Source organism: Candoia aspera, chromosome 13, assembly GCF_035149785.1.
Source record: "Candoia aspera isolate rCanAsp1 chromosome 13, rCanAsp1.hap2, whole genome shotgun sequence".
In the NCBI taxonomy this organism is placed as follows: domain Eukaryota; kingdom Metazoa; phylum Chordata; class Lepidosauria; order Squamata; family Boidae; genus Candoia; species Candoia aspera.
Genome location: NC_086165.1, coordinates 10,431,591 through 10,447,672, shown reverse-complemented (window position 1 = coordinate 10,447,672; position 16,082 = coordinate 10,431,591). Strand labels below are relative to the sequence as shown.

Here is a 16,082-nt window from a genome sequence, read left to right as displayed (position 1 = left end):
GTGATTGAATCATTAGGGTTAAGGATGGGAAGTAAGATAGCGACTATAATTTGACCCAAGAATTTAAATGATTGAAGTTGATAAGAAAAATGCATGCTCATATCATCACTTTGTAAGCCAAATTCTATTACCAGCCTATTTAGGTTGTTTTCTTTGAGGTGGCATATTCCACAACTGAAGAATCATTGCTCATAAGGCCTTTGTCACCATAACCCTCGCGGTAAAGAGCATTTAAAGATGAAATGGAAGCCTAGACAGTTTCCTTCTGGTGCCTAATGACACCCATTTAATCCTTTATTTGTTTATGCTAGAATTGGGACCCAAAACGAAAGCTAGTTCAGATGACAATGCATTGGGGTGATACCCAATGCTTTGTCATACCAAGTTGTTTTTGCTACTGTTTCTAACAGGGACAAATTTTGTGGTTAGCGGATAAGCTGCAGTTTCTAGATCTTTGTTCAAGGCAGCCAAATGTAGTACGCGTTTTGCTAATCCAAATAAGCAGTCTTAGAAATCTGGCTTAATTTTCCCCCTTTCATTTTTGTGCTGCTGTCTTCTGTGTATGTCATTTGAAGTTTCTAGACCCAGTCACCGGGACATTTCGGTACTACCACTCGCCCACCAATTCAGTCCACATGTATCCGCCGGAAATGACTCCATCCGCCACGCCACCCACTACCCCACCAATGCATAAGCCAAAGCCCTCCTCTGCTGATCTGCGGGACAGAGAACACTCCAAACTGAAGCGCTCTTACTCTTCACCAGACATAACTCAGGCTGTTCAAGAGGAAGAGAAGAGGAAAATCCCCACTCCTACTGTGAATCGCGAGAACAAGTGCGTTGCGTACCAACCTCCCGAAGGGTTTTTTGCAGGACAGAAAATTATTCTGCCATTAGTGGGATATGGGAAGGAATAAAGGATATTCCTGCCCAAACCTGCCTGGGATATGTAGGAACGAGTCCTGGGGTGGGGTGGGGGTGTCTTCTAAACAGAAGCGCTTGCCAGAGAATAATCAGTCATTTAAAAACCTTTGCCCCTAAAGATCTTTCCTTACCTTTTTTGCAACTGATCACGCCCCCACTTGGCACCACCTGACAACAATCAAAAGGCTGCTTTTGGAGTTCTGTAACAGGAAAACACATTTGAGTGTACCTTTTTCCCCCCCTCCACAGGCCTCTATGCTATCAAAAAACGGAAATCTCCAGGCTTTCAGCATCACAGATACGCCATCTGAATCCGGTGTTTGGCGGGATGGGACCGGCTCTGACCGGCCTTCGCAATTTGGGAAACACTTGCTATATGAATTCTGTGCTCCAGTGCTTGTGCAATGCCCCACACCTGGCTGATTATTTCAACAGGAACTACTATCAAGAAGATATCAACCGGTAATTGGCTTTTCCACTTACCAGATGGCTTTCCTGAGCCCCCATTTGAGTGCTAACCTGGTTGCAGTGTATTCTCAGGGGCATGATAATGTTTTTACATAGCACCTTTGGCTCTTTAGTCACAGAGCTTAAGAAAGGTATAAAGGAACACTCCCCTCAGCCCGGCTTATTTTTTATATCTTTCTTCGCTGAATGTCATATATCTAAAGAACTTAAGGCTGCAGAATCACCATATGGAAGTTAGAGGAAAGTGGCATTGAAAAGACAATCTTGCAGTGTTGATGCTCTCCAGTTGGGGTTGCCAGTTATCAGAAGGCAACCGATGAGAGAGCTCCACATTCCCTGATCCTCCTGGGATTCTCATGGCTGATACGGCTGTCTCGGGCTACGATTCATGAAAAGCTGATGTGATTTTAAATGTGTAAAGTCTTTAAGATCCTACAAGATTCTTTGTTTTTGCTTCAGGAGACTAATACAGCTAACCCTCTGGAACCGGATCACTACTGGTACCAGTTGTACAAAGGGCATTGGGGTAAAGAAGTTTGGCTGCTTTTCCCTGTCTAGTATAGACCAAATAGATTCCTATCCATTTGAACTATATAAATCAGAAGCTACCTTCTGTAGACTCACATTGGTCACCTAGCTCCAAATCACCTATGTTGCCAGAAGCTAAATCTGTGCAAAGCAGACCTGTCGTTGAATCACAACCACTCCCAGGCTCCATGATATGTAAGCATCTTAAAAATAAGTGTGTAGGTGACTCTTTGCAGACCCCTCTGGCCCCCAATTCTCATTTTCAGAAATGTCAATCATTCAATTTGCAGATCCAACTTCTTGGGGTACAAAGGTGAAGTGGCTGAGGAGTTTGGCATCATAATGAAAGCTCTCTGGACTGGGCAGTACAGGTACATCAGCCCCAAAGACTTCAAAATCACCATTGGGAAGATTAACGAGCAGTTTGCCGGGTACAGTCAACAAGATTCTCAAGAGCTGCTCTTGTTTTTAATGGATGGCCTTCATGAAGACTTAAATAAAGTAGGTTTCCATTTTTAATATTTCTAATTGAAGTATAGCATTAAGAAAAAGAAAAGGAGAGGGTACTGTTTTACCCACCATATCCAATCTTCTCTCATCCCTTTAATTATTTTCATTTCTGATTTGAAAAGTCAGTATTTCAAAGTCAACTTTTAAAGGGACTATAAGAGTCTTCCTCCCAGTTCTTAGGGGTTGCGGGAAACGTGGAATCTTCCAACTCTAGGCCTGCCAGCCAGTCACTTTGTCCCCTAGTTTTCTCCATGCCATTCTTCCAACCAACCCTTTATATTATCTGGTGGCTGAATAGTACTTATGGGGCGAGTTGATAGGTTGCTTTACGTAGGGCTTCCCTAAGAATTGAGCTACAACTCCCATTACTTTCAGCCAGCTAAGCTGTGAGGAATGTTGAAGACAGCATCCTTCTCCTTGTGAAGTCCTTGTGACACCCTCCCTGGGACTGTAGGGGTAGAAATGTATTGTGCCTTCAGATAATCACTTAGAGGTACTTTGAGTCATTGTGAATTCAGTATCTAGTTTCATAATAATCATGGCATTGGGCACAGTCTAGCAGGAATATCTATACTTACTTTTGAACTTGAATTGCTTTATTGGTCTGTGAAAAATAACTTGTGTATCCCTTAGATCTGCTTTTTCAGAATCTTTTTTTCCATTCTTGTTTTTACAAATACTATGGCTTCTCTTAGAGAGTAAGTAAAAATTATTCATGCTGTCTCTGATGTGTATAAGCATTTGATCATATCATGACTGTGGTGGAAAAAAACTGTTCTTCTTTTCTAAATGGCAATGTAACAATTCAGTGTGATGTACCTTAAAAGCAAACATTTGCATAAAGGGCCATGCACTTTGATGTGTGTTGTTTTGTGTGTCAGATCCAGCTGCCATATATTTTAGGTAGGCAGTCCATTAGCATCAGGATTAGATTGTAGAATTGATGTTTTTTTCAGACTGCAGGTGGGGAATGTCACTTTTGAATGCTTCAAATTTTCTTTAATCCCCATAAAATTAAAAGCTAGCACATCAAGAGATAATACATCTTACTCTTTGTTACTAGTATACATCTTACTCTTTGTTACTGGTATTTTTTAACTATCTGAAAGGTGTTACTCATAGGGGAGCATTGTAAAATGCAATCTCCAGTCTGCAGTTCCCATTCTATGAATTCTATGAAATGCAGGCCAGGCATTTGAACCTCATTTCCCAGACTTTGAGTTGGACTTCCCAGAGCAGATAGACTAAAGGAGACTCAGAGAATGCTGCTTACTCAGCCTTGCATCATCTTTCCTAGATTCCAATTGGATATCCCGTTGTTATCTAGTTTGAGAACATACTTCTAGATTCAGAGGCAAATTTATGTTCTGCTGGAGAAGTCTTTGCAGTAGACTTCTGAATCATCCTTCCTTCTAAGCCTTGCATCATGCCTGACACTCTTTTTGGGATTTGTCAAGAAATGTCACATTATGGTCAAGAAGAAGAAAAGTGAAAATATTAGAAAAGTTCTTTGTCATTCAAGTCTGTGGAATGTGTCTTTAGAGCCCAGTATCTGTGTGGCATTCTCAGTCTCCTTCTGTCTTTCTGTAGCTGCATGTGATGATTGTCATTGCTTTCTACATAAACGCATGTCTTTCGGTGCTTCATGTGGGCATTGATGTTTTCGTTTTCCAATTTTCTAGGCGGACAACCGAAAGCGCTATAAAGAAGAAAATAATGATCACCTGGATGACTTAAAAGCAGCTGATCTTGCCTGGCACAAGCACAAACAGCTCAATGAATCTATTATTGTAGCACTCTTCCAAGGCCAGTTCAAATCTACAGTGCAGTGTCTTACGTGTCACAAAAAGTCACGGACCTTTGAGGCTTTCATGTATTTATCTTTGCCACTTGCCTCCACTAGTAAATGCACCTTGCAGGTGGGTGCACAGTTTGAAAATTCTTAACATTCCAAATTGTTCTTTTTCTCTTTAAAGATAAAAACAGGGAACACTATTCTTTGCGTTCTCCCAAGGATGGGGAAAGTAAATGACCAGTCAGGAGACTGCCTTTTTTATTAATGTAATTTCTCCTCTCACCTACCAATGCCCATTTAGTTCTGTCTGTCATGGCAAAAATAGTAAAGGTAGGAAGTCCATCTCTGATCTTCCATCTCTCTTCCCACCACCAGGAAGTCAATTGCCAAACAAGCTTTTAGTGGCTGAGCTTATCTTTGTTTTATAGTCTTCGTTTTACTCTATACAGTTATCCATTTAAAGTTAAGGTTCTCTGGTTCCTGAGATTTCAGTGTGCATACACTAATCAAATATATCATCACAGCATTAAGGGCTAGAATCTTTTTAACAATAGAGAAAAATGAGTCACAGGGTGCTTTTTTTTGTGGCTAAAGTCTGTGTAGCACCTTGAAAAGTTGATCCACAGATTGAATAGTAAAAAAGTTACACTGGCCATCAGTGAGTGGCATCAGATGGAACTGATTGAAAAATGAGTGAGTTTGCTATTTCTAGTCCTGAAAAACTAGGTTTGCTGTTGAATTTTTACATTTATCTTAAAGTCAGGAAAGTTAGAAGCTACTTTAAAAATGGCATTCTCTCTGCTCATGGAAGGTTAAGTCTTCTATCAGTTACTGGGACCACCACCACCACACAAACTTTAAAGATACCAATGAAGGAGTCCAAATTCTCTGTTCTGCACTTTGAATTCACCTGGTACCCTTTTGTTTTTCCTCCAGGAATGCCTTAGATTATTTTCCAAAGAAGAAAAATTGACAGATAACAATCGATTTTATTGCAGCCATTGCAAAACTCGAAGAGATTCCTTGAAAAAAATAGAAATATGGAAGTTGCCACCTGTCCTTTTAGTACACTTGAAAAGGTAAGATTGAGGAATGCCACGGCTCCTAGCAGGATAAGTTTTTTTCTAAAACACTAAGGCAGCCTGTGCAGCCCATCTCTTTTGAACACTGTCAGCCTGGATGGCCACAGTCCAAGACACCGGAACGATGCCAAAGTGCTGGCTGCTCTATTTTATTTTAAAAGGAGTGCAGGCCAACTATCTCACTTGACACAAGAGCAGCTCTAGCTCAGTTTTGTCCCTGGAATTTTCTTTTTCATGCAAGCACGGGCCTCATAGCACGGAGCCCTTCTCTAGGTTTAGGTCTTGAAATACAGTCCATGTTTCTCAAGTTCCTGTCTCCATCTGAGATTATGACCTTGTATTCCAAGCCCAAATTCTTGCTAATAGGAATCCCCAGCTTCTAACACAGATTTCAGTTCCACCCAGGAAGCCCCTTAAAGATGAAAGCGTTTGTAAATATATTCTTTCCAGACCATGCTGCTACCTATTTGTGTAAGCAGCTAGTTTCTGCCCTAGTGGGGCCTGGGGAAATAATAATGCAGTGGGATCAGACTGTGGTGCTAGAATAATTCCATTTCCTTTCTAAAGATTTACCAATAACTCTTATTTCCTGTTGCTCATGCGTAGATTTTCATATGATGGACGGTGGAAGCAAAAGCTTCAAACATCTGTTGATTTCCCTTTGGAGAACCTTGACCTGTCACAATATGTCATTGGCCCAAGGAGTACTTTGAAGAAATATAACCTGTTTGCAGTATCCGTAAGTAACAGCCTTTTGAACGCTATTGGCTACTTAGCTAATAAACAGACTCCCTTGTGTACATATATATTAATATTTTCTATTCCTAGACATGTAGAACCTGAAGATCTTGATCCTCATTTAATTTTTTTCCTCCACAGAACCATTATGGAGGGCTGGATGGTGGGCACTACACAGCTTATTGCAAAAATGCGGCAAAACAGCGATGGTACAAATTTGATGATCATGAAGTCTCCGACATCTCTTCATCCTCTGTGAAATCTTCAGCGGCTTATATTCTCTTTTATACATCTTATGAACAGCGGGCTGCAGATATAGCCACTTAAAGGAATGACCGAAGATACATTAGCTGTTTTATAAATGCACCAACTGTTACTGAGCTGTGACAAATATAAAGCTGAGTAAAGAGAGCTGCAGCAGTTTCTTGTCCAAAATGTATTTTAGTGCTATTGCTGAAAATTAAATTATTAACTCTGCTGCTTCATATTGAATATGTTTCAAACCGACTTATTTGTAGCTACGCTTGAAAATTATAAATCTTGCTTAGTCATTTGAAAAGTATTCAGGATGTCCTAAAACTCAAAGCATATCTTTCCCACATTTATGGCCTTTTCACACTAACCTTAAGCTTGATTCTACTGTGAATATCTTAGAATGAGGTAAGATAGGAATGTATGTGTACATACTGATTGCAGAATTGCACATCCAACATGTATATAATAAAGAAATGCAATCCTTTGACAAGAACTCCTAAAGGAGAGATGGTTGCTTTGTTGAACTAGGTTTCTCTATGTCTGTCTCTGCACTTTACAATGTACTCTGGAAGACTGAAACATTACACAATTTTTAATGTAAGAGTGTCCTGTATTGGTGTCTTTTTAAAAAAAAAAAAATCTTACATGATTGTTTGAAAATGCAGTGGCCCGATTGATATTTCTTGCTTTGCAATTAGATAAATTTGGCTCTTAAGATTATTTCAGGAAGGGTAGAATAAGATGAGAGCTAATACAGGATTGTTTGAATATTTTGTTTAAAGAAGCATGGATTTTGGAACACAGGGATAAATTTCATAACTAACCTTTACTTCAGGAACAGTTTGAGAGGCTGTGGTTACAATTTATTAAATAATATACATAATTTTGTATTTGAAAGACTCCTAAACTGTTATAACCTTCAGTCAGCAGCATATAATCCATTCAAAAATGTAATCAGCAGAAGGAAGCATCTAGTTCTCAGTGGATTCTGCAACAATAATGAACACTCAACTCTGGCTGCCCAAGAAGAATTTATTTAACTGCAGGTGTTGTGCCACATTCTGTGTAAGGCTCACCGATTAGCATTCTTTTCACTGAAAGAAGGTGGCATGGAAGGACCAGCTTCTAAGTCACTCCATCAGTACAATCCAAAGAGACACGAGAAAAGTGCAGCTGTTTTTGAATGACAACGAAAGCGTGGACCAATTTTGACTGGGCCATGGGAACCTACTACATGGCTCTCCTAGACATTTTGTTTTTTTACAGGCACAGAAAATGCTTGACTGCTGTAAAACAGAAGATAGGCAGCAGATGTTTGTACAGAAGATTCTGGGATCTCGTTGATCTGGGAATCATCAAAGTTGTACCAGTTTTGGGTGAGTGTGTGTCTGCAGAATGCAGTGTAATGGCCACCGTCCAGATCTCCAAAATGGTTCTGCAAGAATAGCAACAAATTACAAGTTTACCTAGAAAGAGTACTTCATTCAAGCAACTAAGTTAGGCAGCACACGGGTCCCATATCTTAGCTGAATAATCACTATAATTCCTGTAGGGAGGTTCTTTGAGGAATCAGTAACTAAGTAGAGATTTGTTTCTGACTCCCCAGTCCTAGACTAACCACTCTCCAACATACATTTGTTATTAGTTGTGCGGCGATGCACAATTCAGAGTCCAATTTAATGAGATTAACTATACCTTGCACCATCATGGAGGACAAACTTCATTCAGCTCTTTGTATGAGTCAAGAACTTTGCACTGGTTTTATCCTTCATTTTAATTCATAGTCACATTGCATATGAACTCTGTCTATCATAAATGCAAATTGGTGGAGATGGATTTTATTCCTTATTTTACTTCTGTTCACTGAATTGTAAATACTGTGTGACCAGTACAGAAAACCTCAAAGTGACTTTTTAGGAGTGTCTTTTTTTCTTCGTTGAAAAGGGTATGGTAAAGCCATCCAGTATGATGTATGGATTTGAACATCGCTGTCCCCTCTAATAATGAGTCTGCTTTAGGCAGTCTCACTACACTCCCATCCACCCATCTTTCTCCAGTGATAGAGGGATGTCCTGAGCAAAAAACTCTGAACATCTTGGAGAGTCTAGTTCACCTGTTTGCACCCTACTGCTGTAGTTTGGGAAGCGCAATAACTTTGTTAATAGATCCTCTTGTTTTATAACATCCACCACTTAGAAAGAAAGGTTTCCTCTTGGTTGCGTCAACTAACAAAGCCTGCATGACGATTTGTCTCCTCAAGCCATAGCAGCATAATACATTCATCCTTTCCAGCTACGGAACAGAATAAAATTATTTTACTCGATTCCTTCTTGGTTTTCTTAATATCTACATCTATGAAGTGATTCAGAAATAAAGTGAACATTCTTGCATGCAGATACCTGAAATGTTATCCTGGAAGAATACTAGAATCATCTATTGTCACTTACCACTACAGCAAATAAGTTGTATTTTGGATTTTTCCGAAAAAGTGGATATATATAAGGAGACAAGTCCAGGTTATTTAATGGATAGTAGATGTCAGTTTTAAGTTTCTTTTTGTAACTGCCTTGACAATCAAATCTGAAAATAAAGTACGATCTTTATAAACAGCACAGTATAGTTTTTGAGTCATCTTGGTATACTGTTTAGAATCATAACAGAAGAGAGCAGAAATAAACAGACCAGACAGCAGCATGCATTTGCATAATAGCATCTAGTTTTGTTTTAATTTATTTCATTTCTGAATGCAAAAAAAAAATCTGGGGAAAAAACCATTTGAGTTTATGAACATGAGTTTGAAGCATTTCCTTTGTCAGAAATGGAAGTGGGAGAAATAACAAGAGGTAAGTGGAGACCTCCCTAACTCTGGTCAAATACTATGGCAGAAATATACCTTCCCCCTCAAAGCATTTGTAAGCAATTTACTATAGCAGTATGAATTTGGTCTGTCACTGCTGATTTTGACTACAAACAGGCCAATGTGGCACTTAGGCAAAGGATTCTGAATAGACAGACTCAAAATGAATATAGTAGAATCTACATGAAAGTTAAATCAAGGAAACCATCTAAGTACCTTCAGCAGTTTATTGTACCTAAATACTGCAGATACTGGTTGTTCCTGTGGACTGACATCTTGCCCTCAGTCACCTTAGAAAGGATATTTAAGATACCCCCTCTTACAACATATTTTCCTGAGCTGCCAGATTAATTCCATGTCCATTATCATTAACTAGAACCCTTCAAGTAATTTTTTCTGCAATGCAATTTGCCTGCAATAATTAGCCAATTGATTTCCTGGCTGGCTGTTTTTAGTATTTGTTTAGAGCAGTGTTTCTCAACCTCAGCAACCTTTTTAAGATGTATGGACTTCAGTTCCGGGAAATCCACACATCTTAAAGTTGCTGAGGTTGAGAAACACTGGTTTAGAGTATGGCCCTGTAAGTTAGGTGTCCAGCGTGGGGCAGCACATAGCTGACCTCAGCTATCCTTGTAAAGCTGAGCAGAGACCTGGTTAGTACTTCGATGGTAGACCATCAGGAAATAACCACAGCTGCAGACTGGGCTAGAAAAAAATTAAAAATCAAGAAGGTGGTAATGGCTGTTGCAATGAAAAATACACAGACATATCCCTGCAGTCACAAAGCATTGAACTCAAAGCAGACTTTATCTGTTATGACTCTCAAATGGTTCCGGAAGGAAAGAGGAGGACGACTAGCAGCAAGGTGGACAGACTCCATTACAGCAGCAACAGGTGCACCATTAGAAGACCTGGAGGACCAGGCTGAGGACAGATCTTCCCACAGAAAGTATGTGGTTGCTAAGAGTCGACACCAATTTGATGGCACATAATCAAATGGTTCGTTGTTGATTTTTTTGAGAGGGTCTCTCCTTCCTCTGTCTCTTGATGGTACCTGTTACATTATTCCATTTGCTTTACTCTTATCTGTCATGTAAGTCTGGCCATGAAGGAAAATACGCCTACCTCTTTAAGTGAAAGATGATCATCTTGGGTGATTTGGCTATGCTGGCTTTCACTGCAGCATCTGTCTTTGTTCCACAGCAGGAGCAGTTAATCTGGTTGTTCCAAGTCAGCACGTCCTGCTGAAAGAAGCAATCAAGACATTCCTGGAGAGGAAGAGAGTTTGGGAAAGAGGCATAAGTAATTATAGTGATTACGTGCTTGCAATTAAATCCTACACTGATTATTTTTGAAACGTTACACTACATTCAAAATTTAACACCAAGGATAGGCAACTTGTTTCTTGTTTTAGACAGTGGACAATAGCTGAAGTTTGGCAAGCATGTCATGGTTCCAGATAACGCGGCCCCTCTGGTCCACTGCCATGGCTGCCATGATGAGCTTGTCCTGTCAGAAAACACCCCCGTTGGTAACTTCACTACTGACGTTGCCCCCACAAAATGCCCCAGATTCACCTGCTGTTCTAGGCAAGCAAGCACGTTTTAAAACAAAGCTCTGGTTCTCCTTGCCCACCATTTTTATTTTCTAAAAATGCCCCACAAAGCCTAGAACCAGTCTTGCAAATAAATACAATGCTAGAGTCTGGGGTTTGCAGTGCAGCATGCTACTTTCTCCATTTAATGTTTGTTTTTAAATAGTGATCATGAGTAGCACACAGGTGTTGATGGGTGCATTTTTTCCCCATAGGAATAAAAAAAAAAGTATCGCACATAAGCAGATATGTAAAGTAGGAAGGCTGGCTAGGCCTCTTACTTCTTCTCAACATCATCACTCCTTAGGATCAGATTGCAGACAGAAGGATAGATATATTATCCCTCCCTCCCTCCCTCCCTTCCTTCCTGGCTGCTCCAATCGTTATTGACTCTGAACAGGATACATATGTGATCTCCATGGATTAGGTTAAAAGAGTAATTTTAGAAATTAATAAGGTAAGAACAATAAGGTAACATAAAAACACCTGCACTACACTAATCCACTCAATTTACCCCATAAGGGATTTTTTAAAAACTGAATAGGGACAGTTTTCATCCAGAGAGAAAAGCCCGTACCTCGAGTGAGCATTCCGTTTCATAAGGTATTGGTAGAGAGAGCACAGTGAAGATCTCATTTTTGTAAGTAGTGGTTTGACATTCCAAACACATAATGTCATAGCTAAGATGTCCTTCAAAAAGTCGGGTGATAATGGAGGATTCGCCAAGGCAACTCCTGGATTCCCAAGCAGTCGAGGAGCTACCTTGATTTTTCTTCTTACTTGTCTACAGGAGAGAAAAAGGGCCATATACAGGAAGCTCAGACTATTTCTTACTTGTTACTATACCGATTCAAAGCTAAATATTTTATGCTTTCATCCCCAAAGTTTGTTTTTTAAATTGTAAGAATACATTTCAGATTCACAATTATAATTTCACAATGACTTCACAGTTAAAAGCAGTGGACTAGGAATGGGGAAACCTGAGTTCTACTCCTGCATTAGGCATGCAAGCCAACTGGGTGACTCTGGGCCAGTCACTCAGTCTCAGCCCTAGGAAGAAGGCAATGGAAAAACCCTTCAAAAAATGCTTCCTAGAAAACCACCAGGAGTCAAAAACTGACTTCAGAACAAAATAAAAACCACCCAATGCCCTAAATAGTTATATATTGACACCCACAACTTGAAATATGTTAAATACCCTACAGATTAAGAAAAAAGGGATTCCTTCATTTCCTACACAGATGGATTAAAATCTCCATTTGGAAATATGGTGGGAACAGGTTCAAAATATGGTATGGCATATTCTTCAGTAGAAAGTTTAGACTAACAACAAATAGCTGTTAAGTATATCTTTTCTGTATCATTGGTATCATTTTTTTTTCTTTCCTTTGTTTGGTTCTTCAGATATAATTCCAAACCACAATATTACATGGATAAGCCCTGAAGTTTCAGCATGTATGTACAAAATTGGGCAGGCTATAGTTTATTATATCCTCAAACAATGGCTGGAAGCCAAAATTGAATGGGATTTTGCAATCCTGCATTATAAGCAAACTATGGCTTGTATTGTAGCCATACTGTAATCTGCTCAACTCATGAATCATGAAACAGCAAAACATGACTTGCTGAGAAACAAGTTAAAATAGCAGAGTAGCAAGAACCCATGGTTTGGTGTTATAGTACTAGAACCAAAAGATATCCCATGTTAATTATACCTTATTTGACTGATCAGCATTCTACAGCTAGATTTATAAACTTTAGCTAGATTTACAGCTTGTTCTAAGCCTGGTATGTTACATAATCCTTCATTTGGTGCCACCAAACTTCATAAATGATGAACAGTGTTCACCTTTTTGAGAGCTTCATGTAGTTCATTCAAGACATATATCAGAAACTCCTGAGCATCCTGCTGGGTTTTCTTGATGAAAGTAGGGTATCGCTCACCAATGACCAATCTAAAGACTTCTGGAGAGACGCAGTCGAAGTCCCCAAGCCACATATCATTCATCAGATAGGCAAAGGCAGTTGCAATCTCTCCATTCTCCCTTAGAGAAGAGGTAACGTACAGAAGAACATAAGAACACTACCAGTGCCCCGCTGGATTGGACGCCTGGCCCATCTAATACAGCCGTCTGTTCTCACAGTGGCCGACCAACTGCCCAAGGAAGTGCACGTGTCTCCCAGCAGGTGGCCTTCAGAGGCAGTTACACTGTCATAAAGGCTAATAGCCATGTTGAAGAAGCAAATAATCCAATGAAAGAGCACTGGAACACATATGCATTCACAGGCCCTGGAAATCAAGCCACATCTCAGCTGCTCAAGCAGCTTTGTTCAACTTCTATATTTTCTTTCCCGCATTTTTTAAATAATAATAATAATAATACATCTTGATTGACTGGCATTACCAGTTTAGTCTATTTTCAAAACTCTTTACAGATCATATTATAATTTCCACATATCCTGTAAGTTGACAGAAGACTTCTTTCCTACACTGTATAAACTTCAAAATGGCAGAAAATAACAATTAACTCAGTCATGATACTACATCTAATCAGCGTTACCTCAGAATTCCTGGAACAGAGAAGGGTCCCTCTGTCTCTATTCAAAACATCTATGTTAAATATTTTTATACGTTGTGAACCAATGTGACAATTAGGAAAACCGCTTCTTTGTATTAAATTCATGTGTCAAAAGAAGTATCTTATTTGATTTATAATTAAATTCTCACTGAAGTCCCCCCCTCTCCTGTGGACTACTTTCCTCTATCCCTTCAGAGAAAGATTAGAAACCACAATCCAAATCTAGCTTAACAAAAAATTTATGGTCCACACATTCATATCGAAGAGCATGATTAAAACATCTTAATAAAGACAGCAATCTCAAAAAAGGGACATACTGTAGGTCACCCGGAGTCATCTAAAAAAACAACAACAACCAAAACAGAAGCCCCAAGACTTATGAATCAGTCCTTACGTTCCTCTGGAACTTCATGGCTTCATGGGGGAAAAAATGCATCCTTGGCTTAATAATAATAGAGAGGCAAAATAATAAATTTCCTAAAGAACATTTTTGCAGAGCAAAGCGATCCACTTACCTGTCTAGTGATGCTATATATTTTCCAGAGAGAAAATATTCCACCAGTGGGGATACACTGCAAAGGCACTGTATTACAGCGTTCATATAACATGTGTTGCCTAAATTACGCAGGCCAGTAAGTCCTTGGTACTGTGGGTTTGTGTCATCTCTGGTTTCATCCATAGACTCCTCCGAAGTCTGCCAGGGAAAGGCACCCTTGCTGTATTTCCAAAGCCAAACAATTGTCAAACAAGTTTTGTTTTTGACTTGAGTCCCAACATGAACAAAATCTTTACAAGAGCTTCGCTTCCAATTCCTATAAATTAATCAGGCTCCTAGATTAATGGGGAACTGAAGTAATAGGATGAGGAAGGTGTTCGGTTGATAGAATAAGTGCATTAGAATTAAATGAACCAGTTGGTGTTGATGTTGGTGTTGGTGTTGAAAGCTGCTCAAGACAATCTAGGACTTTCATCCTTTACGGGGGGGAAAGAAACCTTCCAGTTCTCACCCACACAGAAAAACAACCAAACATTTTGATAACAGCTTTAACACAGGCTTTTCCTGGATCGTATTAATCCACAAACCATACAGTAGACATTGCCTAATAATGCTAGCTTGCCTGCCTGGATTTTCATTTTCCGACCACACTGACTAGTTAAAACATTTGCAGTCCAGCTTCATAATTTACGGGAAGCTAGTACAAAATCTGAGTGATCTATCTATGTGGTCGCTAAGAGTCAACACTGACTTGACAGCACATCATCAAGCACTTAGGAAAATCCTTGTCCAAAATTATCAACCTGGTAAAATGGGAGAGACTAAGAATACTCAAAATGTAATTTGTAACTCATCTTTTCACAAAAAAACAATATTCATAAGCAATTAATAGTGAAATGAGTGAAATGCAATAGAAGCAACCCCATAGTTCAAACTTCAAACATCTTAATTCTTCCATTGCTTCTTACACAGCCACACAATGAGAATTTACCCTAGAAAATCAAGGCTTGCCAGAATTGGACAGAGTCAGTTGAGTCAGCTAGATATTATCTAGCAAGTCATTCAAAGGATTTTTCAAGGAAGAAATCAAAAGCAAAGTGCCATTAAACCATTGTTTATTGCACCAGCTGAACCACTGGACTCTGATTTAATTATGTAAGGAATGCTACTACTCTTATCATTTTTCTAGCTAAGCTCAAGGTACCTGCTTCTCATTTAACAAAGAAGTGGTACAATGTATCAGGGAGATTTGGTTGCTCATGACCCCAAAGATCATTTATTGGTGTTTTTCAGGCTCCATCAGTAAGATTTACAACCAAAAATCCTCCTAAGTCAGGTATGTTGACCCTCACCACATCCAGATCTCCCAAAAATTAACCGAAGGTAAGATTTCTCCACACCCTTCTCTTCATCTCCCAGTCATTAGGTAGGAATTAATTAAAAACAAAAACTCACAGAAGATAATATATATTGAACTCATCTGGCATATTTGTTGACCTGGAAGCCATCAGCTAGCTTGCAAGGAGACAAAGCAATGCTTCAACTCAAGTTTCAGGGGAGCTAGTTTACCACCTCCTCTTCATTTTGATGCTTGTTTTTTTGGCCTTCTGGTGCAATCACATGCTTTCATCTTACTCGCAATTCAGGAGGCCCCCCCAAAATATAAGGGTTTGTCCCTATGACTATTTGCACTTCTTGCTGGTGTTTCAATATGGATTCTTCTGGCATCATAAATATACTCTACCTTGTTGCTAGGCAATGCCATTAGGATATTTCTAACAAAATACTACACCAAGCAATTCCGGAACCCTAATCCAAGATTCCAGTCAATTGCTTTCCGAGAGCTGACTTTTCTCTTACACAGCATACCTGGACTAGAGAGAGGTGGATTCCATGGACCCAAACAGCTTCGTTGATACCGTTTTCTCCTTCCTGCAACTTCCTCTAAACATAGTGTCTCCTCCTAGCCAGTTATTTCCTTCCTTGGTTTTGTGCTTTACAGGGGAGCAGAGCTTTAGCAAAAGACATGGACAGCTTTAAGCCACTCTTGTTCCTTGATCAGTAGAAATACAGTTATCAATAAAACAGAACAAAAAATAGTCAAGAGTCCTTGGTTGCAGCAGTGGCTTCTGTGACCAATGCCTTGTATCTTGAAACGTTCCGCAGTTTTCATCTACGCTTCCATGAATGCCCTTATTAGTATGCCACTACTGATTACACAGCCCAAACAATTCCCAAATCAATGCAATTCCCCCT

At 39.5% G+C, this 16,082-nt stretch overlaps 2 protein-coding genes across 6 annotated transcripts in view; one reads left to right on the top strand and one right to left on the bottom strand.

Annotated features, from left to right (window-relative positions):
* Positions 1 to 6,793, top strand: part of USP8 (ubiquitin specific peptidase 8) — a 28,880-nt gene extending 22,087 nt beyond the window's left edge. For all 4 annotated transcript variants that reach the window (XM_063314475.1, XM_063314472.1, XM_063314474.1 and 1 more), the window contains 7 exons: positions 576 to 835; positions 1,174 to 1,386; positions 2,211 to 2,421; positions 4,113 to 4,349; positions 5,162 to 5,304; positions 5,914 to 6,046; positions 6,187 to 6,793. In XM_063314475.1, the coding sequence (XP_063170545.1) occupies positions 576 to 835; positions 1,174 to 1,386; positions 2,211 to 2,421; positions 4,113 to 4,349; positions 5,162 to 5,304; positions 5,914 to 6,046; positions 6,187 to 6,372 (1,383 nt within the window). In that variant the 3' untranslated portion in view covers positions 6,373 to 6,793. The remainder of the gene's footprint in view (positions 1 to 575; positions 836 to 1,173; positions 1,387 to 2,210; positions 2,422 to 4,112; positions 4,350 to 5,161; positions 5,305 to 5,913; positions 6,047 to 6,186) is intronic.
* A 519-nt stretch (positions 6,794 to 7,312) lies between these two features.
* Positions 7,313 to 15,881, bottom strand: USP50 (ubiquitin specific peptidase 50). 2 transcript variants are annotated; one of them, XM_063314484.1, is made up of 7 exons: positions 15,696 to 15,881; positions 13,846 to 14,046; positions 12,601 to 12,796; positions 11,329 to 11,535; positions 10,283 to 10,425; positions 8,748 to 8,880; positions 7,313 to 7,735 (listed from the first exon to the last, which is right to left on the bottom strand). In XM_063314484.1, exons 2-7 carry the CDS (start codon positions 14,007 to 14,009, stop codon positions 7,544 to 7,546), a joined length of 1,035 nt encoding a protein of 344 aa, XP_063170554.1. In that variant the 5' UTR covers positions 14,010 to 14,046; positions 15,696 to 15,881; the 3' UTR covers positions 7,313 to 7,543. The 2 variants fall into 2 exon arrangements, with proteins under 2 accessions (XP_063170554.1, XP_063170553.1); XM_063314483.1 differs by lacking the exon at positions 15,696 to 15,881 and having other exon boundaries at positions 13,846 to 14,250.
* Between the last annotated feature and the right edge of the window lie 201 nt (positions 15,882 to 16,082).

Excerpts from the sequence above, each read along its gene's own strand:
- USP50 (XM_063314484.1), bottom strand. The coding sequence starts at position 14,009 with ATGGATGAAACCAGAGATGACACAAACCCACAGTACCAAGGACTTACT. Across the intron at positions 11,536-12,600 it reads TACATGAAGCTCTCAAAAAG|ACAAGTAAGAAGAAAAATCA; the intron begins GTGAACACTGTT and ends TCTCTCCTGTAG. Across the intron at positions 7,736-8,747 it reads ACAACTTATTTGCTGTAGTG|AACCATTTTGGAGATCTGGA; the intron begins GTAAGTGACAAT and ends CTATTCTTGCAG.